The sequence below is a fragment of the Littorina saxatilis genome, linkage group LG9 (genome assembly GCF_037325665.1).
Source record: "Littorina saxatilis isolate snail1 linkage group LG9, US_GU_Lsax_2.0, whole genome shotgun sequence".
Lineage (NCBI taxonomy): Eukaryota > Metazoa > Mollusca > Gastropoda > Littorinimorpha > Littorinidae > Littorina > Littorina saxatilis.
Window position 1 is genome coordinate 42,386,614 of NC_090253.1, and position 26,748 is coordinate 42,413,361.

Here is a 26,748-nt window from a genome sequence, read left to right on the forward strand (position 1 = left end):
CTCCCTTTTAAGACCTGATTTTCTCAAATTGGTAGGTCTTAAAAGGGGGGGGTTCCACTGTGTTCATGAACACAACTCAAGTTCAAGTCAACTTACAGTGATAGACTTTAAATGCCAGAGACCGCCATGTGAACTGAGGAAGAAAACAATCTTACAGCGGTCCTTCATAGCCAAATAAGTTGAAGGGATGTTAAAAAAAACAACACCAACCAACCAACTTCAAGTCAACTGGTTTTAAATCCTTCAATGAATATTTGCATGGGTGGGACTGAAAAGTGTCATGAATCCTGAACCGAACCACACATCAAAAAAAGTTTTAAAAAAAGAGAGAAAAAAAAAAGAGGCCATAATCGAATCCAGATTTCTGGCATATACCGGAAGAATCCCACCCATGTATTTGCACAATGCTATGCCACACACACACATTTTGACTCGCGCTGATTTTGCATATCTTGCACAATGCTATGCCACACACACACATTTTGACTCGCGCTGATTTTGCATATCTTGCACAATGCTATGCCACACACACACATTTTGACTCGCGCTGATTTTGCATATCAAATATAGCTGTACAATTAACACTCCTTCCACTATCCACTCCCCCCTCCATCCTACTCCAACCCTTACATTTCAAGTATTATGAAACCCCCAACACCCATCAAAAACACAGGAAAAACAGAAAAACGCAGAGGCTAAGAAAAAATATCAACAAGAAGAGCAAACGCTCGATCGAGTCACTTTCGCAGTTCTGAATATTATATGAGGCATCAGATGGACAGGAAGAAATTGCTATTCACAACACAATGAGTCACGTTCACATAAAATTTGAGCCCGGTCACTTTTATAGTTTCCGAGAAAAGCCCAACGTTAAGTTGTGTGTTGCCGAACAGAAAAGGCTAGTTATCTCCCTTGTTTTTCTGATAACGTTCGTAAAAGGCTACAGATGTAAATACTTTGATGTAAAGAATAATCCTACAAAGTTTCAATCACATCCGATGAACTTTGTCAAAGATATAAAATGTCTAATTTTTCCTTTGACGCTGACCTGTGACCTTGAAAAAGGTCAAAGGTCAACGAAACCATCGTTAAAGTGTAGAGGTCATTGGAGGTCACGACTAAACAAAATATGAGCCCGATCGCTTTGATAGTTTCCGAGAAAAGTCCAACGTTAAGGTGGTGTCTACGGACGGCCGGCCGGACAGACTAACACTGACCGATTACATAGAGTCACTTTTTCTCAAGTGACTCAAAAATAGACAGAAAAGAGGCAGACAGTCAGATGGACAGACACAAACACAGATACAGTGGTACCTCCCTTAACGATCCCTCTATTTTACCGCTACCTCAATATTACGACACATTTTTCTCTGAAGCATTTCTTCCCCTTATATTTTTTAGTATTCCTTACAGCCCTGAAAGTGGCGAGTATTTTACTTGCCATGGCAAGTAGAAACATGTAACTGTTGAGTAGAAATGTTCATCTGCTCGCCAAATGCGAGTAAAGTTGCTGAAACAAATTGTTGGTTTGGCTAGTAAAGTTTGCTCTCTGGCTAGTAAATGTTCAGAATCACTAGCCAAAGGCTAGTGCACCATTTTTTGGACTTTCAGGGCTGCCTTACCTCTATATAACGTCCCCCTCTGTTACAACATACGGCTGACCATCAGCATGGGTGGGACTAAAAAAAAATCATGAATCCTGAACCTCAACCGAACCCCCCCCCCCCCAAAAAAAAAGAGAGAGAAACAAAAAAAGAGGCCATAATCGAATCCGGATTTCCGGCATATACCGCAAGAATCCCACCCATGCATCAGTGGACCTATAACGACTTTTCCAAAATAATCATGAGTTTGGTTTATCCCGCAGCAAGGTCTTACCGCTGGTGGAGGGGAGGGTTCCCTGGCTTTGGGCTCCTCCTTTTTCCTGTCCAAGCCCAGAGCATCCTTGCTGGACAGAACAACGCGCGACTTGTCCATCCTGGCCAGCATCTCCTGCTTCTTGAGGATTTCCTGCAACAGCAAACACACACAATAATAACTGTAAAGACACGAGGAAAACGGAAATGTAGTATCTAGTGTTTGAGGAGATTGGAGAAATAAGATTTTCCACAAACTTGAATACCTTCAGAAAAATGCACTGCAATAGACAGCATTGGAAAATAAGTCTGTTGGGTTTGTAAGCAGGGGCGGACCTAGTTGTGGATAAGGGGGGGGTTCCAAATTGGAGCAGGGGTCCAGGGGCCGCTCAGGCCCCGGTGGGGTCCAGGGGCAAAGCCCTGGTGGGGGGTCTGGGGGGCGAAGCCCCCCTGATGCTCAAGGAATTTGATTTTTTTTAGGTCAATCAGAGGCCTCTCCTGGAAGATCTTCTTCTTCTTCTTCTTCTTCTTCTTCTTCTTCCATATTGTGACCACGGTCATTTAGGCTGACCATTATGTCACATTGTGGAGGGTTGCAGATTCCAAAGAGTGAGAAAAAAAACAGAAAAAAAACAAGGTTTATTCCCCCCTCTGCTTCTTTCTCTCTGTAAAGGTGTAGGGCTAGTTATTTTTCGGTAACTTACCCAACAACCAAAATCACTTACCCAACAACGGGCCTGAATCCTCGATAGCTCACATGTTGATGAGTTAGACTTTGAGGGAACTACTTTAGCGATTGAAAAGTTCCGAACGCTCCAATGTACGAAATATACATCTCTAGACCAAACAATACAAACATACTGCATTTAAACTGGCAACTACAGGCTTGAACACATTAATCTCCATATAAAATCTATGAGTTTGGAGTAAACTCAGTTCTTGGATTATGGCTCCATAATCTCAGTTCAGATTATGGCACATATCTCAGTTCGCGGTCATGAAAAAGCTCGCTAAAGCTCGCATTTTTCATGATCCGCTAACTTTGACCATTATTGTTGATAATCACTGAGACTCGGCATGTAATCTCTACATCTATTCAGTAAATATGCGTGTACAAATATGTGCACCTTCTCGTCAGTTTCAAGCATGTTGCATTTGGAAGGAAGGAAAGCAAAAGCGCTTTATTTTTTTACTAAAAAAAAACAAAACCGGATGGGGGGGGGGGGTTCTGGGCACCCAGGAACCCCCCCCTAGGTCCGCCCCTGGTAAGTGTTGTAAAAGAGTGAATAGGAAAGGCCCTCCAAAGAACCAGCCAAAAGTGTCCTTGCATTACAGGTGGCCTTTCAGGGCAGGTGTACTTTGTTCAAGGTAATAGACCCACGGACAACAAAAGGTGTCTTTTCTTTCGTCAGATACGTCTTTTCATCCGGCTTCACATTGCAAGCACCTCTGTACGATTCGTCCCATTCTTCTATGGTTTCAACAAGTTAGTACAATTCCTCCGCCATTACTCACATCTTCCAAGTCTTTCTTCTTTTGTTCCGAAGACTTGACTTCCTTCTTCAGCACTCCTTCCTGTATATTGAGCTTCTGTTCCGATGCTGTGCACCTGTCACACAATACAAAACAGTTAATTCAATAGGAAAAAAAATCTACCCCTAGCACACGCAAACACACACACACCCACACACACCAAGGAACCGCAACTGAAAAGATATATTGAAACACCCACACAAACTAGTTCATGTGATCTATTTCTATATCATCTCCCAGGTTGAACAATAAAACGTTCTCGCCTCTGTTTTACAGAATTCTTGAAGACAGACATCTGTTTTACATACACCATCTCAGTGTCACTAATGTCGGCAACCTGCTATACAAGACAGTACTATTTGGTTGGGAATTCACAACATACTGCCATAAACATTTTATTTGTTTTATTCACTTTCATTATTTTGTTTTATTGCTGGGAAATTCGGGTCACTTTCTGCCAGTGGAAAGCTAGCAGCAACAAAGTCATACTACCCAGGGGCGGGGATGTAGCTCAGTCGGTAGCGCGCTGGATTTGTATCCAGTTGGCCGCTGTCAGCGTGAGTTCGCCCCCACGTTCCGCGAGAGATTTATTTCTCAGAGTCAACTTTGTGTGCAGACTCTCCTCGGTGTCCGAACACCCCCCCGTGTGTACACGCAAGCACAAGACCAAGTGCGCACGAAAAAGATCCTGTAATCCATGTCCGAGTTCGGTGGGTTATAGAAACACGAAAATACCCAGCATGCTTCCTCCGAAAGCGGCATATGGCTGCCTAAATGGCGGGGTAAAAACGGGCATACACGTAAAAGCCATGGGAGTTTCAGCCCATGAACGAACAAACAAACACTACCCAGGTGTGTGCGTGTTTAGATGTAGTCAGCAACCTGCACTTCTGGCAGACTGACCAAGGCCTTGTAAGAGCCACAGCGGTGAAACAGGGGTGGATAACATCTCTGACTTTCAGTTCCACACAAAGTTTACCCATGTCCGTCTCATCCCGGATTTGAACCCCTGATTTGGGGATCACAAGTCCAGCACTCTACCAACTGAGCTACCAGGCACACTCAACAGACGATGTTCCGAAACAACTCTGGTTTGAATGGTTTGTGAAAGAGTGAATACCCTTGCTTTTAGTTAGACAAATAATCCACACGTGCTCCTTGCTCACATGTTTCAGAAACACCCCTCACTGATGATTGGCCTGTGGTTTGTTACACCCCCGGTATAGGGGTGTGTATAGGTTTCGGTCGATGTGTTTGTTTGTTTGTTTGTTTGTTTGTTTGTTTGTTTGTTTGTGTGTTTGTGTTCGCATATAGATCTCAAGAATGAACGGACCGATCGTCACCAAACTTGGTGAACAGGTTCTATACATTCCTGAGACGGTCCTTACAAAAATTGGGACCAGTCAAACACACGGTTAGGGAGTTATTGGTGGATTAAAATTATACAAGGACTTATAGAGGGAAATCTTCATGGTCAAAGGGAAATAACCATTCTCACTCAGTCACTGCCACCAACTGAGAAGGTTATTTCCCTTTGACGGGGGTGTTTTTCCTACCTCGGAAGAATTTCTTGTTTGTCTCACTAACAGCATGTTCCTCCGAAAACGGCGTATGGCTGCCTAAATGGCGGGGTAAAAAACGGTCATACACGTAAAATTCCACTCGTGCAAAAAAAAAACACGAGTGTACGTGGGAGTTTCAGCCCACGAACGCAGAAGAAGAACTAACAGCAAGGCTATTCCTTTTTTCACAACCCATACAAACCCCACAGTTATTATTTTAGGAATTCTTCCTCAAAACGGAAAATTGTAGTGATATTTGAATGTGGGACAGCTGTACCTGTGGTGCTGTTGGTCGGGGTTCATGCTGCACTGCCAATTGTCAGGAAACTCTTTGTTCACGTTGGACGACAGGAAGGGGAGAGTCCGCCACTTGAGGCACAAGTCTGGTGAACAACAAAAGAGATCATTATGGCTTGTTAACTATAGTTAATGCACAAAAAGACGCATGCCTATAAAATTCTTCAACACAAAAATCAAATAAAGGAGATAACAGAAAAATAAAACACTCCACTGAGTGAAAGTTTGTCAGAACTCATTTCGCATGTGCAGAGTAAAACAGACGAACATAGCTTCTCCCTCCACTCTCTCTTTTCCATACAACTTGATACTGACCACACTGCAGGGTTTTGTTGATCTGCATGGCTCGCTTCCTGACAAACTTGATGTCCGAGGACGGTGGGTCTTTCCACCGCGAACTGATGTACCCATAGTTCTCCCTGGAATGTCAGCAACTATCATACAGTCATGTACTACAAATATTTCAAAAAATCAACAGCAATCACGTCAAATATCTCCAATTTGCTTTGAAACAAGGTCACATTGCTCAATTCTAACACATACATACCTCACCCTACAACTACAACCTGTGATAAAATCACAATCCTCACTCCGAAGATGGAGTTTTGATTAAAAGGGTTGCACAAGTAATCCTCCCATTAGGATGACAAAGTCATCTTGTCTGTACCAAGAGGCCCTGCGAGTTATGAACGCGGGAACGTTCAACAAAAGAAACAATCCCTTCTCAAATTTTATTTACTCCCACAGATGCAGGAAACAATAATCATGATCAATGTATGGTGGGAACCATTTTTGTAAAGGAAGAAGGAAAAGAAGAAATATAAGACACAAAATGAGTAGATTCATCTTCAGTTCACTCGCTTTTTCTAAACCAAAAGCCAAAGTGTAAGGGAGGCAACTCACCAGAATTTGGTGATCCCCTGTTGTGCTGAAAACAGAAAAAGAATCAGCATGTTTGACTTCTCCAGCATGTAAAGATATGCTGGATATAACATTTAACATAGAACATCAACTTCAAAACTGAACGGCAAGAAAAGCACCCACACAGAAAACATTTTCAGTTTTAGCAGCCAATGATTGGTTAGTTGGTTTTTATTTTGTATCGTCTCCTCAGCTCGCTGCCAATGGATGACATTGTGATAATCACCAAGAATACAGATATTCAGCAAAGAAAAGCACCTCATTCAGAAAAATCAAAGAGCAGAACTAGAAGATGTTCTTGGCAGTCCTCATCTTGACTGATATTCCCCCCCCCCCCCCCCCCCTCCCCCTACTGGTCTCCCCCTGTGGAGAAGCAGAACAAGACACAGCTCACGTCCTACAGGACTGCAAGAACCTCAATCCCTTGAGGACAGAGACTTGGCCCAGGCCGACGACGCTCCAAGAGAAGCTGCACGGTCCCGTGGAAGCTCTACAAAAGACCACCAGCTTCGTGCACAGAGCTGGACTCCAAGTGTAAAGGCGAACGACAAGAAGAAGAAGGAGACAACTGGTCTCCTCCCTACTCACCTATGCCGATGTCCTTCCAGTACTGAACCATGTGTTCCCCCATGGCTTTCATGAGGTGTCGGTACTCCTTGGCATCTGCAAAGTCTTGCTTGTTGTGTGTAGGCTCCAGCACCAGGTACGGTACATTCACCACCCCTGGGCAAGACATAACATGCAATCCATTTTTCTGTGCTCTTCAAACATCAATTGTGGGATACGGGACTTGTCTTTCAGAACACAGATGTAATCATGATGAAATTTAAAACTGTGCAACACAAACACCCTTGGACAAGACAAAACATGCAATCCATTTTGCTCAGCTCTTCACACGAGTAATTTATCCTTTGGAGATAATGAAGCATAATTGTATTGTATTGTATTGTATTGTATTGTATTGTATTGTTGTAAACATCAATTTAGATTGCGGGGGTATTGGACTTGTCCTTTAGAACACAGATATAATCACAATCAAATTTGTGCAACATTAAGAAATGGACAAGTCTGAGAAAACGCAACTCATTCTTGACTAAAAACAAACTAAATTTTTGGCGAGCAAGGCTCAGATTTTGTTGTTATCAGAGACCTACAACACATATGGCAAACATGTTTGCCTATCTTCCTCACTCGACACACACCCAAGAAAAAGATCAGGTTTCTTACCTACAACTCCACTGCAATACCTGCACATAAAAAGAGACATTGTGTTATGCAGAACATCAATTTAATCGGAATCAAAACTACTGCCTTAAGAAATGTTTAACAATGCTTTTCTGAACAAAACAGGGGGGGGGGGGGGGGGGGGGGGGCACAAGAAAACCACATGAATCTGTTCCAAGAGAAGGTAGATTCTTTCCACAGAATATATATTATGCGATTCCATATAGCAGCCTCTCTCCAAAATACAACATAAAATACATGTAATACACAAAGATTTAATCTTCAAACACAGATGGTCCTAACTGTGAGTCAAATATTTATCAAAATATCAAAACCATCTATCCTCGATCCTTCTCTCACCCAAAACAAGAAAAGCAGATACTTATATGACTCACCTTCGTCATAATTAACTTGAATCAGAAACAAAGTATCTGCTACTCTAGCTCCATAGAAATTGAAGAAAAGATCATTTCCTACTTTTTGACAAGAACTAGACCCCAGAAAATGTTTATACGACTCACTTTCGTCATAATCAATTTGAATCAGAAACAAATTATCTGCTACTCTAGCTCAATAGAAATTGAAGAAAGGATGGGGTGGGGTGGTTTTTTTTACAAGAACTCGACCCCAGGAAAAACCAAAATAAAGTGCTGCAGACACTTACACTCCGCCCTCTGTCTGCGGTCCCACTTTCTCGTACATCTTGATCAGACGACTACAGTTGTAGACAAACACGCCGTCATGGCTACGGTTCTCCAGCTGGATGCCAAAGATCAGGTTGAGTGTCTTGGGGTCTTTCAAAGCTCTGAAAACACACGCATACACCTTGTTAAATAGATTTTCTTCACAAGTCTCCATTCTGACATCGAATGATCTTTCACTCTCAAAATATAACCACAGCCATCCTTCCCGCTGCCCCGAACTCCCCTCATCCCATCCCCATTTTCCCCCCTGAATGCTTGTTCAGCTCAGATATGTTCCCATCATTGTTGGTGAGCTAAGGTCTACGCTGTGACACTGTAATTTCTCCATATCAATATTCACAAAGTCATTTATCCCAGCCAAGAAAGATTACAAGAGAGGTACAGAGCCAGTAAAGGCGGTCCCTAATCGAACCAGAAGTTGACATCGGGATGATTTCACAAAGTTTTTTATACCGAACACTCAGTGCTATGGCTTCGTGCGGCCAGCTTCGCGTATATACTTTGCGTAGTCGACTTCACCCAGTTAAGGATGGGCTTTAAAGGCCCGGCAGGAGTATATAAGGAGCCTGACCTTCTGCGTTGGCAAATCATTTCAAACCTCTTGCAGGCAACGGACAAATACTGCTCCTACATTTTCTTTAATATCTCGGTTAAGCATGAGTTACGGTGTCAGATTTTTTGTTCACACAGCTGGTTTTCACACATTTACCGCCCTATGCGCTTAGATAAGGTTAATTCTCCATAATAAAGAAGATATTTGTAAACAAACATTTCAATGGGGATCTTGTTCAAAGAAAAGGGCGGAGTCAACACTCTCCGACGTCACAGATTTACACCATGCGTTCCAAAAATAGCAAAACACGTGGCATGCGGCAATTTGGTTCCAGAACATGCTGTCTCAGGTGCATGTGTATTTGTTACATCGGATATGAAGAAAGAAATGCAACTAACCTTTACCACCAGTTGTGGCCTTGATAGGGTATTCCTGTGGGGTTGGGATAAAGCTCTCTCACTAATTTGAGCACACAGTCGGGCATCATTTCTCGGTTAATGTTTACCCGTGTTGGATTGTCTTGATGTAAGGAAGACGTCTTTTTCGCCAAGTACAATGCACAATTCCAAGCACCGCGTCGGTCTAGCATGGACCAATACTTCTTGTAGAGTACTTTTCTAACGCCGGAATTCCTGCGGTGTGGCAATTGGCCTGTACCTAGCCACCTCTGGCGATGATTTGTCACACAAGGGCTGCAAAAACAAAAGGCACACTGGCCTACCCCAGAGGAGAGCCCTGTACTAGGACCCGTGTCTCCGCTTTCACCATCGCCTCCAGGATCAGATAACCACGTCTGCACCCTAACGGTACTACACACATGAGAGACAGCCTCTGTATCGAGGTCACACGATGATGGCCCAGCACCTCTTGGTACACAAGTCGAATCTTTTATTACACACCTTCGAGTTTCAAATGGCCACTGATTCTCAGTAAATAGTCTCCTTATTGCGTTCTCCTGGTCACTGTTAATGTTGAGAAGTGTTAAATCAAATTTCGCCATTTATTTCCACAGACAGAAAGAGATGTCAGTGCAATACAGCTTACAGACCGCAGCCTAGCCCTTACTAAGTTACTATCACCATCGGATGTTGGAATGTGAAACAATCAGGTCTTCCCGCCTACATCTGTCGACAACACTGATTGTGTTAGAGGCTCTCGCTGGGTGGAATAACAGACCGTGTTCCAAAGTATGCGTATACACTACGCAGATTATCACCGTTGACTTCGTCATGGTCCCGCTAACTATAATTACTGTCCCTGAAAGTGCCTCACAGGATGGGCAAGTTTACTTTCAAAACAGAAAGGGGTAATCTAAACTCGGTTTGTTCTAAGTGGACATGGGAAACAACCGGACTCGGATCTTGGGTCGCCCCTGGCAACACAAATGGAAGAATCCAGGATATGCAAATGGTCTTCTGCAGTTTATTCCAAGGTGGTAGGGGGTTGAAAGGGGGAACGAACGGGAGGGGGGAGGGGACAGTGGTCGGTGGAGCTACTATACTAAGACTGCAGCAATGAACTGGTGAAGTGAAATCATCACCCACACATTTCGAGGTACCCTCCCCCCTCACCATTCGGTTCACAAGCCTGTTTTTGTCCTTGGTCAGTTTGAAAATGATTGGTTTGTTCAAGTATTCCGCCAAAAAAATGCGCCAAGATTTCCCTCCTCATTTTAGTGGTGTTTGACGCTTGCCCCACTCACTTAGTCAGAGTCTGATGCAAAAATTGACTCGAGAATTCTGTTCATTGACGTTGTGACGTACTAAACTTGTTTATTGTTCGCGGTTTTGGCTGATTCTGTGTTGTTTTTCTGCAATATCAGCGAAAGTACCATCATAGCGGTGGCTGAGTTACAGCAACCAAGACTAAGTTTCATTTTGTCCGTTTGACTAGCCTGACATCTACAGCCTTGACATTGTTATTCTGTTTCTCTCTGTGTGACTGATTTCTTTGACACAAAGGTTCTCTGTGTGAAAGTTCAATTGTATTGTAAATATAAACAAAATACGCAATCAATATGCAAGATATCACAAATGTTCAGAAACGAAAATATGTGAAAAACTCTGAAGAAGCTGTTAAAAGAAGAAATGCTGCTCGCACAGACAGAAAGCCATATGGTAAAACTGATTCAGTTTAGCGGTGAGAGAGAGGAAATTGATCTTATTTACGCCCAAGTTCAAAAGGTTAAAATATTTTTGGGAGAAGGAAATCCAAACAAAGAGCTTGTGGACACTATCTTGTGCTTTTTTTATTGACAAAAACATTGAAGCTGATTTATTAGAGCGCCCTGATGCCCCCGCGTCCCCAGTGCACTTTGGCCTGTTCGTGTTTACATCGCGTGCCACGCGTTGTGCTATTTTTGCTAAGCCCCGCCCCTTTTTCTGTTGCATTATGGGAGAGGCCGGATTGGCCGTGACGTGTTTAAGGACAGCTCGTTAAGTACGACCTCAAACTTGCTTCAGTATATTGGTCCATGAAGAATAGTGCATAAAATCAATGACAAAAATTAAAACAGAGAAATTGTTTTACATTGTTTTTGAGTCACTTGAGAAAAAGTGACTCTATGTAATCGGTCAGTGTTAGTCTGTCCGGCCGGCCGTCTGGCCGGCCGTCCGTAGACACCACCTTAACGTTGGACTTTTCTCGGAAACTATCAAAGCGATCGGGCTCATATTTTGTTTAGTCGTGACCTCCAATGACCTCTACACTTTAACGATGGTTTCGTTGACCTTTGACCTTTTTCAAGGTCACAGGTCAGCGTCAAAGGAAAAATTAGACATTTTATATCTTTTCTCGGAAACTATCAAAGCGATCGGGCTCATATTTTGTTTAGTCGTGACCTCCAATGACCTCTACACTTTAACGATGGTTTCGTTGACCTTTGACCTTTTTCAAGGTCACAGGTCAGCGTCAAAGGAAAAATTAGACATTTTATATCTTTGACAAAGTTCATCGGATGTGATTGAAACTTTGTAGGATTATTCTTTACATCAAAGTATTTACATCTGTAGCCTTTTACGAACGTTATCAGAAAAACAAGGGAGATAACTAGCCTTTTCTGTTCGGCAACACACAACTTAACGTTGGGCTTTTCTCGGAAACTATAAAAGTGACCGGGCTCAAATTTTATGTGAACGTGACTCATTGTGTTGTGAATAGCAATTTCTTCCTGTCCATCTGATGCCTCATATAATATTCAGAACTGCGAAAGTGACTCGATCGAGCGTTTGCTCTTCTTGTTTTAAAATGCACCTAGCTGCAGCTGCAAAGGAAAGCAATCAAGAGAGACCAACTACCTTGACTAATTACAGCACAATAATTTGCCAAAAACACATCATCAATTTGGTCAAACATAAGCTACACAAGGAAAACACCAACCTGACTTTTCTCTCTGCAATCTGCCGTTTGATGTCTGCCTCCCGTCTGAATTCTGCCGCTGTGGTCTGGGCTTTTCGCAAGTCCACCTGAAATTTATATTTTCAGTTTCATTCATATTTATCTTAACCAACTTAAATGTGAAAATTATGTTTCCAAATGCAGGCAGTCCATTCAAAGAAGAATGAGTTTCAAGGAAATAAATAACGCCGGAGGTCCAGGGGGCCGCGCATGTCCCCAGACGGGGTACAGGGGCAGAGCCCAAGAAGAAAGCTAAAGCATTTTGACCTTGTAAATATGAATTTAACCCCCCTCTAGTGACAGATACATAGTGCATGTAAACTTTTTTTCCTGTCTCACCTGGGTTAAAATATCATTTTTTAGGTGCAGTTTAAAAAAAAAAGTTAATTAATTTATTTTGCTTTCGCGGAAATCCGCAAAATCGCAGAGGTTTGTATTGCCTGAAATGTAAAACATCTACAAAACTCATAACGACAGGCACTTCAAATTGTGCAAGCTTGCCAAATACAATTAGAGAGGAGACTAGTGGCCCAAACAGCAGTATAGTTAATCAACATGAGGACAGGACAGGAGTTATCTTACCCTTTGTTCTTTGTTGAGTGTGGAGCCAAACTTAACCTCAAGATTTCTGGAATAAAAGTAGACAACATAAAAAGAAAGAGGCATGGAAGGCAGCACAATAATGCAGGAGATTTGTAGTCATTGGAACACAAAAACACAAAAATATACATCTACACTGTACTTAAGATGATGCCTGTACACTTCAGCATGACATAGTACATGCAACAAAATGGACGAGGTCCTTTTGAAAAAAGTGACACAAACAACGTCACTATTGACTCTTTACAATCAGAAGGCTGCACTCCATTCAACCACACACACACACCTTGCCTCAAAACTCACTGAGACTTACACTACCCTTAAATAAACCGCTACCATACCGTCAACAATTCTCACTCCAATTGACGAACTCGGGAAATAACTGTCAGGTTTGTAAGGGTTGTGAAAGAGTGAATACTCTTGCTATTATTGAGGCAAACTTTTGACGCTCCTTGCCCATGTGTTTCAGACACACCCCTCGCTAGTGACTGGCCTTTAATGTCACGCAGGAAAGTTTGCCTCAATAAAACCAAGATGCTCAATTTTTTTTTTTATAATTAACAACCAAAAAAACGTCACCACAGACATTTCGAATCCGGATTTCCGGCATATACCGAAAGAATCCCACCCATGTACAAAATAGGGCGAAATCGTATGGGTTCCCAGGTCTGCTACACACACTCTTGCAGGCACACACACTCTCTCACGCCATGCCTCTACGCTCACTTTGCTTTGCTCTCGGCCTCTCTGGCTTTGTTGTCAGCGGCCAGAGCCTCTTCCTGAGCTCTCTTGGCCTCGTTTTCAGTGCGCGTCTTGAAGCGATTGGAGGAATATTTGTAGAGGCGGGGCTTGTAGAGACAGGAAGCTAGTCGCTTGGTGTGAACTTTCTTGCCCTGGATGTAGATTCTCATCCTAGGTTCCATGTAGAGAATGGAGGCGTAGGCACGAAAAGACCTTCGCTCTGGCATCAGCCTGGCAAAACATACCCAACACGTTACACACAATTTAAGCCACTAACTACTTTAAGCTGAAAATCTTTTAGCACTCCTGGTTTTGTTTTCTATCAATGGGGAGCCCATCAAGGAAGTGGAGTCCTTTGTTTACCTGGGGAACATCATTGACGGACAAGGAGGCTCGGACAGGGACGTCAAAGCAAGGATTGGGAAAGCACGGGGAGCCTTTGTCATGCTAAAGAAGATCTGGAGTTCCAAGGAGATTAGCCAAAGGACGAAGCTTCGGATCTTCAATTCAAACGTCAAGTCTGTTCTTCTCTATGGGTGTGAGACATGGAGGACAACAGAGACCATGCTGGGAAAGATCCAAATCTTTGTCAACACCTGCTTGAGGCGCATCCTAAACATCAGATGGACGGACAGAATCCGAAATGAAGACCTTTGGCAGAGAGCTGACCAGAAACCAGCGGCGCAGCAAATTCTCCGGAGGAAATGGGGCTGGATAGGGCACACCCTGAGAAAGCCAGCATCCAGTATCACGAGGCAAGCCCTGAAGTGGAATCCACAAGGGAAAAGGAAGAGAGGCCGGCCGCGCAACAGCTGGAGACGAGACACTGAAGCAGAGATCAACAGGCAGGGGAAGACCTGGAGCCAGATCGAAAGGGCAGCCCAGGACCGTGTCGGATGGAGAATTGTCGTCGATGGCCTATGCTCCCCCGGGGGTTCATAATGGCCTAAGTAAGTAAGTAAGGTTTTGTTTTCTATCAAAAAAAGTTACAGCTTTTCTGTTGACATTTTATGTTTAACACTTTCGCGACGGGACACTGATAAATCAGTAACCGCGCTGACACGCCCATGGACGGGACGCGCATTTTTCAGTATCAGTCATACAAGGTACAAGACTCGTGATTGCTTCCCGGTTTTTGAAGATTGCAATAAATTGAGTTGTTTCCCTTGATACACGTGGTTTTCTCTTCCGGCTTGATCAAATTAGTGCAGATTTGCGTGGTGTTTTCGAACAAAAAAATTGAATCGAAGGCGAGCCTTGTCACGGGAGGAGATTCTCCGGATGTTGGATCTTGAGGATCCTGTAGATCATGATACATCGTGTCGTTTTAGCCTCAAGAAAGCGATAATAGCAGTGATATTGAGGAAGAAACAGTCCCGTTGTTGCTAGTACGAGTCGGCAAACTACACGTGGTAGGGGGTGATACTGCTAGACGAACATGTATCTCGGAATCGTGCAGGAGCTATGGGGGCGTGGCAGCACTGATAACAATGGATGGCTGGAGCCTTCAAATCCTTTTGGAATTGTTCATAGGTGTACAGTTGGTACTTTGTTGTGAAAATGTGACTTATATTCAATATGGATTACCTAGACATCATTTGGTGAGTGTTACAGTTTTGTTTCATTTGAGTCAGGATGCTGTGAGTGAATGCGTGATTTGCTTGTTTTTTTCTTTGTACTGTCTCCTTATTTCTGTGTACAATGTTAACAATATTTCAGCTAATTCATAGGTTTTACACCTTGTTTGGTTATAACATTATAATACTTTCTGTTAAAAAATAACTTTTAAAAAAAGCAGTGGAAAATAAAACACACACAAAAAAACGTTAAAAAACACAAATTATCCCCCTTTCACCCCCCTTTGCTAAAACAAATCGCGTGACAAACTTATAAATAGCACGACTGAACTGGGCATCCATTTTTGAATTAGTACACAAAATTTGGTGGTGATTGGACTTAATTCAAGCTTGCTAGACAGATTTCTTTACAGTTACTGATTTTTGGGAAGTTTCTTGGTGGCAAGCTTGGGCAGGCAGGACGTTAACGCCGTGGCAGTGCTAGTCACAATAGTGTTAAAGAGACATGTAGCAACATTGTTACCACATTTTAACCGCATTCATCATTTGCCACAACAATTGAACTTCAGTTTGGATTGAAGCATATCAAGCTCATTAGAGCTCATGAATATCCAGGCAGTACATATTGGAGCTGTCATGAGAGGATGCTCTTAGGTCCCAGTCTGTACAGTTATAAGACCAAAGGGTAACATAGGTCGGCTTTTTTATTTTTTTCAAAAACAAACACGAAGGGCAAAGCCCATACGACTCACATGCTTTACACATTTTTCCTACCAAAATACATGTGACCTTGACCCAAGGTCAAGGTCATCCAAGGTCATGCAACACAAAGCTGTTAATTCAAGACATAGGAAGTACAATGGTGCTTATTGGCTCTTTCTACCATGAGATATGGTCACTTTTAGTGGTTCACTACCTTATTTTGGTCACATTTCATAAGGGTCAAAGTGACCTTGACCTTGATCATATGTGACCAAATGTGTCTCATGATGAAAGCATAACATGTGCCCCACATAATTTTTAAGTTTGAAACAGTTATCTTCCATAGTTCAGGGTCAAGGTCACTTCAAAATATGTATACAATCCAACTTTGAAGAGCTCCTGTGACCTTGACCTTGAAGCAAGGTAAACCAAACTGGTATCAAAAGATGGGGCTTACTTTGCCCTATATATCATATATAGGTGAGGTATTGAATCTCAAAAACTTCAGACAAAAATGGGAAAAATGTGAAAAATAGCTGTTTTTTAGGCAACATTTATGGCCCCTGCGACCTTGACCTTGAAGCAAGGTCAAGATGCTATGTATGTTTTTTGGGGCCTTGTCATCATACACCATCTTGCCAAATTTGGTACTGATAGACTGAATAGTGTCCAAGAAATATCCAACGTTAAAGTTTTCCGGACGGACGTCCGGACGGACGTCCGGACGGACGGACGGACGACTCGGGTGAGTACATAGACTCACTTTTGCTTCGCATGTGAGTCAAAAAACATTTAGTTGATTGATTTTAAAGGTTACTTCCCTTAGGTATGGTTCGCAAAATGTGCCAAAAGTTTTAGTTTTTTTGAGAAATGAAAAGAAAAGTTTTAGGGTCGGCGGGAAAAAATAGGGTCGGTTGGGTTACCCTTAACCAACATATATTTTTGTTTGGCCTAACACACACTCACCCATCATCTGAATCAAAATCCGACTCTGGGTTGGCCAGGAGAATGTCAAACTTGTCTGAGTTGACGTCCAGTTCTGTGTTGCCGTCATCCAGGAGCTTGAGGTTGAACACCACCACCAGTGTACCCGAGTTTCCCTCAATGCGATCGAACTGGGAGAAAAAGTGCTGCTCTGTCCTAAAGGGGGAGTACTTGTAGATCAGCTCCATCTCTGTTTCTTGCTGCAATACAACAGAGAGCAAGTCAATTACACACAAAAATAAACACAAGAGATCTAAGTGCAGAAACCTACACACCCCAATTATACGGGAGTGTAAAAAGTTGTTTAAAAAGCAGATTGGGATGAAATCCCCATGAATAAAAAAAATAATATTATATATGCAACCCCATGTTCTCGGAATAAAATCTTGTTTAAACCAATAAAAATAACTATAACAAGAAGGGCAAAGCTCATACGACTCACATGCTTGACCTAAACCTAGCAATGACATCATACACTAAGAACTGCTTTACACATTTTTCCTACCAAAATACATGTGACCTTGACCCAAGGTCAAGGTCATCCAAGGTCATGCAACACAAAGCTGTTAATTCAAGACATAGGAAGTACAATGGTGCTTATTGGCTCTTTCTACCATGAGATATGGTCACTTTTAGTGGTTCACTACCTTATTTTGGTCCCATTTCATAAGGGTCAGTGACCTTGACCTTGATCATATGTGACCAAATGTGTCTCATGATGAAAGCATAACATGTGCCCCACATAATTTTTAAGTTTGAAACAGTTATCTTCCATAGTTCAGGGTCAAGGTCACTTCAAAATATGTATACAATCCAACTTTGAAGAGCTCCTGTGACCTTGACCTTGAAGCAAGGTAAACCAAACTGGTATCAAAAGATGGGGCTTACTTTGCCCTATATATCATATATAGGTGAGGTATTCAATCTCAAAAACTTCAGAGAAAATGTGAAAAATGTGAAAAATAGCTGTTTTTTAGGCAACATTTATGGCCCCTGCGACCTTGACCTTGAAGCAAGGTCAGGATGCTATGTATGTTTTTTGGGGCCTTGTCATCATACACCATCTTGCCAAATTTGTTACTGATAGACTGAATAGTGTCCAAGAAATATTCAACGTTAAAGTTTTCCGGACGGACGTCCGGACGACGTCCGGACGGACGGACGACTCGGGTGAGTACAGACTCACTTTTGCTTCGCATGTGAGTCAAAAAACCATTCTTTCTTCTTCTTTTTTTGTGTGTGTGTATACATGCAAATGAGCACACACACCCCATCACATTAGAACATAAAAAAGAAAATGAAACAGAATAACAAAAACAAGATCAAAGGTTCAAAATAGAAGTTAGAACCTTTGAATATTATTGCAGCTAGGAAGCTCACAATCAGCAGTGGCAATTCTTACCCGTTCTTGTGCTCGGCCACCTTTGGTCAACGGTCGCCGCGTTCCTGCCTCAAATGACGGCAGTGGAACAATCACCTGAAGAAATAAAACGTCTATAAGTTTCTCACCCTAGCAAGTGTTACTTCCAAGAGCAAAGCATAGCACAAAAAGATAGATGTCCAAATGTGTGAGTAGGAAGTGAATTCATGAGGCATTAATGACAGCACTGGGTGTATTGTGCACAACCGTTTTACAATTTCTCTTTTTTCTATTGCTCATTTCTTATGGTAGGTGGGGGGGGGTGTTCCACTGTTTACTTTTCCACGTCCCCCAGTCCTCAAGATGATTTCACCCAACCGAACCTGGCACAATGAATTACACCATCACGAATCAATAAGCGCACAACTCAAAATTATATTTCACAATCACAAAGTATTGAATCCGCACCTCATCAATGCCTTCTTCTTCGTGGAATGTTCTGGAGAGGAAGAGGCAGGACATGGTCAGGCCTTTCTTGGTGAACATGATCAGGTCGTTCCCCAGTCGCATGGAACCTCTGCAGCAAGCAACACATCACACACTTCTTCGTTCACGGGCTAAAACTCCCACGGTTTAATGTGTATGACCGTTTTCACCCCGTCATATAGGCAGATATACCTTAGTCGTCATCTTGGAATTTAAGCGTAACTCGATTCTTGGTCTTGTGCGTACACACGAAGGGGGATAAGGCTCTAGCTGGTCTGCACATGTTGACCTGGGAGATCGGAAAAATCTCCACCCTTAACCCACCAGGCGCAGCCTGGATTCGAACCCACGACCTTCCGCTTGGGAGGTCGCCGTCTTATCCACTGGGCCACTGTGCCCGTCTGACACAGTTCATGTTAATAATGTCTTTCCTTTTGGGAACAAGTTAATCTGTTCTGTTGCTTACTTATTTATTTGTTGTTATGATTATTCAATATTGGAATCAGGTTCCCAGTTAAAAGCAAAAAGCTCCAAAATATGGACATCTACAAACTTTGAATTTTCTTGTGAAGTTTCTGTTTTGTCCACTTACGCCATAATAGGCACATCTCTCTCTGTCTCTGTCTCGCTGTCTGTCTGTCTCTGTCTCTCTCTCTCACTACGTATTTATATTCTCCACAAGAATATATCTCTCTCACACACACACACACATGAATAAACGGAAAGCCAGTTTACTTACGATTTCAGCCCATTGCCGTACATTCCTATACTGTTGCTATCCACACATCTTTTGGTGGATTTTCCAAATGTGACAATATCAGCTGTTTCATCTGAAAACAAACAAACAAATCATATAATGTGTGTGTGTGTGTGTGTGTGTGTGTGTGTGTGTGTGTGTGTGTGTGTGTGTGTGTGTGTGTGTGTGTGTGTGTGTTAGTGTCTGTCTGTGTGTGCTTGTGCGTGAGAGATCCCCATTCCCATTGGAACAGTCAAAGTTTCTGCTGCTTCAAATACTCATTTTAGCCAGGTGTGACTGTGACACTCCACTGTAATATTTAGAAGGCTGATGTATCTTTTTCCCCCCAGAGTTATTCCAACACATCTGCAGCAATATTACTGAATCTGACAACAAAAGGCTGTGGTACATGTGTAAAACTTACTTGGATCCATGCCCTCTCCGTCATCAAGGAAAAACATCGCATAGCCACCTCTAAGTGAAGTATCTGCCACTGTGACAACAAACACATCAATTCATAAAAATACATTTGTGAAAATATGCATATTCTATCTGATTCTACTCAAAATAATGTCATCTATCACCTAAGGAAAAAGTATGTAATTGGTTTGACAGTAAATTTCACTTTGAGTCTACTGTGCAATGAAACTGTTTCACGCTTAAATCAACCTATTACTCGGGAAGTGCTAAAATGTAGTAAGAACAGCTGAAAATGAAGCTTTAACAGTGACTTGAGGAAACAATCTATTCTTGAAAATGACATACTTCATCATCAACAACTTACAAGCACTGAAGTTCTTTCTTTCTTTCTTTATTTGGTGTTTAACGTCGTTTTCAACCATTCAAAGGTTATATCGCGACGGGGAAAGGGGGGAGATGGGATAGGGGAAAGCACTGAAGTTAAAAAGAATCTTAAATGATTACACTTCATCAGCACAGCTGCAAATATCCTTATCAACACCCAGTAATAAAAAATGCAAACCTCTGGTGCTAATCACTGTACATGCGCAAACAAACTGCACAAATTATGATGTTAACTGAAATAGCCTTTGTCATTCTAGACAGTTTCTTTCTTTATTTGGTGTTTAACGTCGTTTTCAACCACGAAGGTTATATCGCGACGGGGAAAGGGGGCAGATGGGATAGAGCTACTTGTCAATTGTTTCTTGTTCACAAAAGCACAAATCAAAAATTTGCTCCAGGGGCTTGCAACGTAGTACAATGTATGACCTTACTGGGAGAATGCAAGTTTCCAGTACAAAGGACTTAACATTTCTTACATACTGCTTGACTAAAATCTTTACAAAAATTGACTATATTCTATACAAGAAACACTTAACAAGAGTAAAAAGAGAAACAGAATCCGTTAGTCGCCTCTTACGACATGCTGGGGAGCATCGGGTAAATTCTTCCCCCTAACCCGCGGGGGGTACTCTAAACAGTACTGCAGGAGATAAATGCACATCGGTCTGTACCTGTGTAAATATTGATCTTGGTTGCAGATGCATCTCTGAAAAAGAAAAAAAAATACATAAAGCAAAATTAAAAACATTGATGATACAATCAAAAAGAGATTAAATTCATATCAGACAGCATCCTGACCTCAGGTCAAAAATGAGTTACTTCCCTTCGGGTCTCATTCTATCCCTGACAGGATGCCTTGGTTTTCCTTGTCTGGAGAGGAAATCGATTTTTTTTTTTTACATATTTAGATCTTTTCGTAATGTGTTTTGGATATAAGCAGATTCGCGATTGTCGATAATGATTTTTCATGGTGATGTGTAATTTTTAAATTACAAAGGAATTGATATGTAAGACAGTTTCAAGCGAGCTATCTTTCGCGGATGTATATACTGTGCAAACAACTCTAAAGTGTCACGTGATAATCAACTTCTGCTTGGGTGCGCGCTGGTGCAGACAATTTTTTCTGTAACCAGTTGAGAGTGATGCAACCATATATCACGGTCTCCTTCCGACAGCAGTCTCAAAATTTCGACTTGTTTTGACCTTAGAACGATGTCTTTATCATAACTGTGAAGAACAGAACAGAGATCACTGTCGAAGTCGGCCAATCTGCAATCATTTTCGTCTCGCGAACACTGATCTCAAATTTAGATCAGTGCTCGCGAAAAACATATGGGAGATAACTCTGTATTCTTGTTTTCATAGATTCGCGCAATAATTTAGCATGCTGTCAGAGACAAACTGGCGATAGCCGTGGAGCAATGATTATCAGAATGATCAGACATATGGAGAAGCCAGACATAAAACGTTTAGTACTGTGGTCAGAGCATCATACCCTCAGAAGAAAATAAAGAAGCAACCTAGGTGAAAAGTCATGTTAATATAATTTATCAATAAAAATATCATTCACTTTTCACACTTGATTTTTGTTGTTGATGTGGAGAAAAGGGACTACAGGAATATTTGTCTTTTCTCCATATGCAATTTTCTTCTTAAAGTTCATAGAGTGAAGAAGAGAAGGCGTAGAGAGCAGAATATATTATCTAAGTTAGTATTGAAACGGTGTGGAATTAAGATTCACTCTAAAATCATATTTGTTCTTTCCCTTAGTAAATGGTTTGGAAATAGATATGATCCAGTCCTTTCTCTTTGTTCTCTGGCAGTAGAATTTAATTGGCTTTGACACGATGGCACCAAACTGACTGGATTCAAGTCATGGAGGTCGGAGAGGCCAGTCTGTGAACCTTTTTTCCCCCCTCTCCCAATGTAACCTTTCTGTATTGACTTTTTAACCCCTAGGTCACTTCTCCTGTCACTAACCCCATACTCCTTTGTTTGTGCAGGAGGTGGCAGTGAGGGCATTGTTTTGCTACATTCACCTCTCGCCTCCCTCCTCCCCAACCCCCTTTTCCTTTTTGACCTAATTCTTTACTTCTATGTTGGTGTGCTTTTGTTAATCAGTAATACTTGTTACACACAGACGAACACACACACACACACACACACTCTCTCTCTCTTCTCTCTCTTTTCTGTAGCTTTTCTATCATTCTTTTTTTTACCCATGTATTCGATATAAATGTGTATTCTGTATTCATTTGTTTAGTAGAATGGAGATTTTATGTTTATTATCTACATACGAGAAGCCTGTTGAATATACACTGTGTTTGATAGTGGTTAACTTGTAACTGCATACGGTTTTTGGTGTGACATGACTATTTTGCGAGGTAATAGTCAGAGGTTTTGCACTTTGTTGCAGTGTTGATCACCTATGAGTGTTTGGTATCAAATGATGCGTCTTAAAATTTCCATTTTATTGATGTAGTTTTTTATAGTGTTTTTGATGTAGCGTTTTTAGTGCAGGAGTTTTTGTGTATTTTTGAGGGATTTTAACTGTAGCTTCTATGGAGGCTGACAGCATCCTCGAAACTCTCCCCCCTCCCTCCCCATTTTGTTCTGTGGTCCCAGAGCGACGTTTTCATTGGTTCCTTTGCTGTGACGTCAGGGACAGTCATGGAAGGTATATATAAGCTGTTGGTTTCTGAGGTTCGGGGGAGTCTTGGCAACCAACCTGGCTTAAGTGTCTAAATGGTATACCGGACTTCCCACTTAGAGTTACAGCATTGCTTCTGTGCCTGTGGAAAAGGACTGAACTAACAGGGTTAAAAACAAACGTTCCGCAGTCCCAGGTTACCACACGGCGAGTAAAGTGGCGTCGCTTTACTCTTTTACTTTATTTTTCTTCAGGCCCCGAACCCCTGGCCTGCCCAAATTTTCAGCCATTTTAGGACATAGGATATTTTTTTTAGTAGCGTAATTTGCTAAGGGTACCTACGGGTCATGCCCAAATTTTCAGCCATTTTAGGACTTAGAATATTGTTTTCAGTAGCGTATTTTGCGAAGGGTACCTACGGGTCATGCCCAAATTTTCAGCCATTTTAGGACTTATATATTTTTAAGTAGTAGGAAAATTACAGGAATAGAGTGAACCAATGTACAGATATACTTTCTGAAAAGAACCTACGCCTTGTATTGAGTTGTTTTCATGATTTGTTTTGATTCAATACAATTTTGAACTTCACCTGCCTCTTCTTGAGTTTCTATTCTGTGTGTCTGCTTGTCCTGTCGTGTGATTGCCATCCTGACAAATGACCTTCAAACACGTATAACATCTAAGACACAAGACAGTTAGAGTTAATGTGAAGCTCGTCTCACTTTCGGGGTACAAATTGGTGTCAGAAATGTGAAGCTAAGACCGCTCGGCTTTACACAGACACCGACCCGTACGCAAACACACACACACATGCGCGTGCACGCGAATGAATTGCTTTGGTTGGATGTCAAATTAAAAAGGTCTGAAACAATTTATTTGATTTTGAGCGTACATTGTGTTTCATTTGTTAACTTTGCAGAAGGCAATCTCAGTATTCTGGCTGCAGATCTAAAATCTAATCAAGCTTCAAGGTAATCGGTCAGTGATAATAGAGTTCTTCCCCTTTGCGTAACACCGACAATGTCAATGCCCGTGCAAGATATTGATGTTGATGCTGTAGTTGGATATTGGGCCTTTTAAAGAAAAAAGGAATGGAAGTGCTTGCTGCAGACTTCTTGAGTTCTGCACTGAGGCTGTTGCTATTGATGGGTGAATCATGACTGAATGTTTGCACCATGTTGTTTGTTTACATGGTACAATCATTGTCGCTCAATTTACCTAAGGTTGCAATGTAGATTTAGAATCAGTGCTGCTGACATTTGTGTGAGTGCGTTTTAGCTGCAGACGCTGCTCGCTACACAAGAAAAGCTAATTTACCCTTTAATTGTTATGGTTTTGTCTGTCGATCACCGTGCTTCAGTTCAAACTGAACTTTGTGTTTCGTAAGGTTAGATGAAACTGTGCTTGGAGAACTCGACCCGCTGTGCAGTTAAGAGTTGTTTCCACTTCATTTTCAGTCTTGCATAGTGTTTCATCGATTCACCTTGTGCCAGTGCAACGTGGTTTTTATTATTTTTTTAATTTTTATATCAGGGTGCATTTTTAAATCAGTGGTGCAGTGTTCGTGGAAGGGAGGTTACTCTAGCTTTACCTCCAATCAGAACAGCGAGGTTCGTTTGCTGTCACTATCACTATCAGTTGATTCTTCGCTTTTGTTCTTTTTTGACTCGACCTGCACCCAAAGTGTAAAGATAAACGCTTTGTTTATTGAATCGCATACCTCAGATACGTATCATGGTTTTATCTTCTGTGAATGTTGTGTTTTCTGTTGTTTAGCCATGTGAGCAATGCTCTTCAATCCACAGAAACATGTTCGGTGCAGGGTCAACAGAACTATAGTTCCTCGGCGAAACCGGAATCGGTACTATGATGTATTTTTTTGAGCCCATTATGTATTTATTGAAGCCGAAAAAGAATCTCAAACAGAATGAGGCAGAGCGATGTTAAGATATCAAATAACCAAAGGGAAGTAATCGCTCTTAATGCATACGACATGTGTAATAGAGTAAGCGAGAGTTGTACGGAACCTTTTCTCCTGGCACCTAAGAGAATAACAAGCATTGAAATGAACAAGCAACTTTCATCCTCAAAAAAGGATGATCACCGCAAGCTCATATGCTCATCATTCTCCAAGGCACTCCAACTAACACCTACGTACACAGTCATATACAAGAACCAGCTTTTATTCTCGACCGGACTTAGTCCTTAGATCAAGACTGGTTTAAACAGAACAAACACACACATTGTTACAGGGTCGCCTCATACAACATATCATAGTGGTATTACAGAGACAAAGAAGCAGCTCATAACTTCATAAGATATATATATATATCAACCAAATCTTCATTCACCATTCATTTTCTTTTTTTTAAAGACAATGCTACAACAAGAAAAGGATGAACATACCTGGCATTATCCAACAGCTCAGCAAGTGCACCAAACAAGAATTCGTGAGTGGTCCTGCAAAACAAATAATTGATAAAGTTCTTAATTCACGATTCTCTAAGTCTAATTGTCAAAGCTGTTGGCCAGCACATTTCCAGTTCCACCAGTTCTGCACCCCTACATGACTCTTGACCATATAATAATAACTTATAATAACTGGACATTTTTAAGTGCCTAACCTATGTCTCTAGGCCCTTTACAAAAGAACGAACACATACAAAATAGAACAATTAAATGTACAACCTACATAAAACAATTAATCATACGGACAAAAATCACCACATGTACTGTTCATACAATATTCATATATGCTATACACACAATATATACACACATACCCAGCGAATACTTTCAACAATCATACCAACTTTAAGGGAGAGGAGTACATGCAGAAATGGAATGGAAAAGACATTAGGCCAGGTTGTTGTAATATTGTGTGAAAAAGAAAGTTTTCAACTGTTGCCTTCAGCACAGCAATAGCCTAGCAGTAGCACCTACCAAACAATCTTAATTTGATGGATGGAATGCACTAATTCGATTATGTTATTTAATCAACTAAAATGTTATGTAATCAGTCAAATGATAAATTCTCCAAAAACAGATCAGTGTGAAACAGGAATGCTTGCTTTAGGCAACAAAAAAAATAGTCTGTTTACGGTATCCCGACCGACCCTATTTTTTCGCGCGACCCTAGACTTTTTTTGGGCATTTGGGAAAAAATAAATAAAATCTTTGTTTTTTGGCAAAATAACTTAAAAATAAAGTTAAAAAACAAAGGAATACTGTACTCACCAATACAAGACGGTACATGAACTTAAAAATATGTTTTTTTGGAGGAAAAAAAAATTAAAAAAATTCCCGACCTACCGACCCTATTTTTTTTGTGCCTATGTTACCGTAAACAGACTTTTTTTTTTTTTTCCTAATAAATATATCCTCAACTATAACGTGTACTTACGAATTTGTATGAAGGTAGTCAAAGCTGAGCTGCGCTCTGCTCAGCGTGCTGTACGACATGGTGCCGAGTCTGATTCACGGATGCAAACCACCTGCAGCCAACTCTGGAATCCCGCCCCGGGCCCCGGCCTGCTGATGTCTTCCGAGTTAGTTTGGTACTCTACCTCTCAGACCACACGGTATCCTGACGAGAACAAGACAGAGCATCGATTAGCCGGCTAAAGTTTACCTGCCTTCAAAAGCCGATATATAATAATGATGAACACACACACACACAGATGCATCGCGATGCTCCAACTTCCTCCTGACAAGACACACTTGCCTTGGTCATTTTGTTGCAATACGAAACCCTCGTCCCTTGCTCGAACGCGCGCTGTCAATCGACGATGTTACTCTTGGAAAATTTGGACGATGGAAATAAAAAATGGGCAGATTGTCACATCTGCAGTAAGCACATTCTGAAAACTCGTGTTTTCTTACCTGCAATCATATGTCACATGCAAAATGATGCGGCTTTTTCCTCATTCAATTTGAGTGTTTGTGTACATCGACGCTTTTTTCTATCCGCCATGAACGGATGTAGGTTAAAACTATAACCGGAATTTAAAGTTAATGTTACCTCTGTCGGTTCTTCGTCTACCCTGCATAAGGCAACAAAAA

At 41.6% G+C, this 26,748-nt stretch overlaps 1 protein-coding gene across 1 annotated transcript in view; it reads right to left on the bottom strand.

Annotated features, from left to right (window-relative positions):
• The window catches only part of LOC138976133 (ATPase MORC2A-like), a 51,341-nt gene extending 24,683 nt beyond the window's left edge, over positions 1 to 26,658 (bottom strand). The window contains exons 1-20 of the mRNA XM_070348956.1: positions 26,569 to 26,658; positions 26,090 to 26,272; positions 25,093 to 25,146; positions 20,708 to 20,742; positions 19,657 to 19,725; positions 19,236 to 19,326; positions 18,479 to 18,587; positions 18,053 to 18,127; positions 16,633 to 16,850; positions 13,373 to 13,618; positions 12,629 to 12,674; positions 12,029 to 12,114; positions 8,058 to 8,198; positions 7,397 to 7,416; positions 6,758 to 6,892; positions 6,152 to 6,176; positions 5,564 to 5,667; positions 5,229 to 5,334; positions 3,372 to 3,465; positions 1,879 to 2,010 (exon numbers count right to left, since the gene is read on the bottom strand). Of these exons, the coding sequence (XP_070205057.1) occupies positions 1,879 to 2,010; positions 3,372 to 3,465; positions 5,229 to 5,334; positions 5,564 to 5,667; positions 6,152 to 6,176; positions 6,758 to 6,892; positions 7,397 to 7,416; positions 8,058 to 8,198; positions 12,029 to 12,114; positions 12,629 to 12,674; positions 13,373 to 13,618; positions 16,633 to 16,850; positions 18,053 to 18,127; positions 18,479 to 18,587; positions 19,236 to 19,326; positions 19,657 to 19,725; positions 20,708 to 20,742; positions 25,093 to 25,146; positions 26,090 to 26,148 (1,845 nt within the window). The 5' untranslated portion in view covers positions 26,149 to 26,272; positions 26,569 to 26,658. The remainder of the gene's footprint in view (positions 1 to 1,878; positions 2,011 to 3,371; positions 3,466 to 5,228; positions 5,335 to 5,563; positions 5,668 to 6,151; positions 6,177 to 6,757; positions 6,893 to 7,396; positions 7,417 to 8,057; positions 8,199 to 12,028; positions 12,115 to 12,628; positions 12,675 to 13,372; positions 13,619 to 16,632; positions 16,851 to 18,052; positions 18,128 to 18,478; positions 18,588 to 19,235; positions 19,327 to 19,656; positions 19,726 to 20,707; positions 20,743 to 25,092; positions 25,147 to 26,089; positions 26,273 to 26,568) is intronic.
• Positions 26,659 to 26,748: the final 90 nt, after the last annotated feature.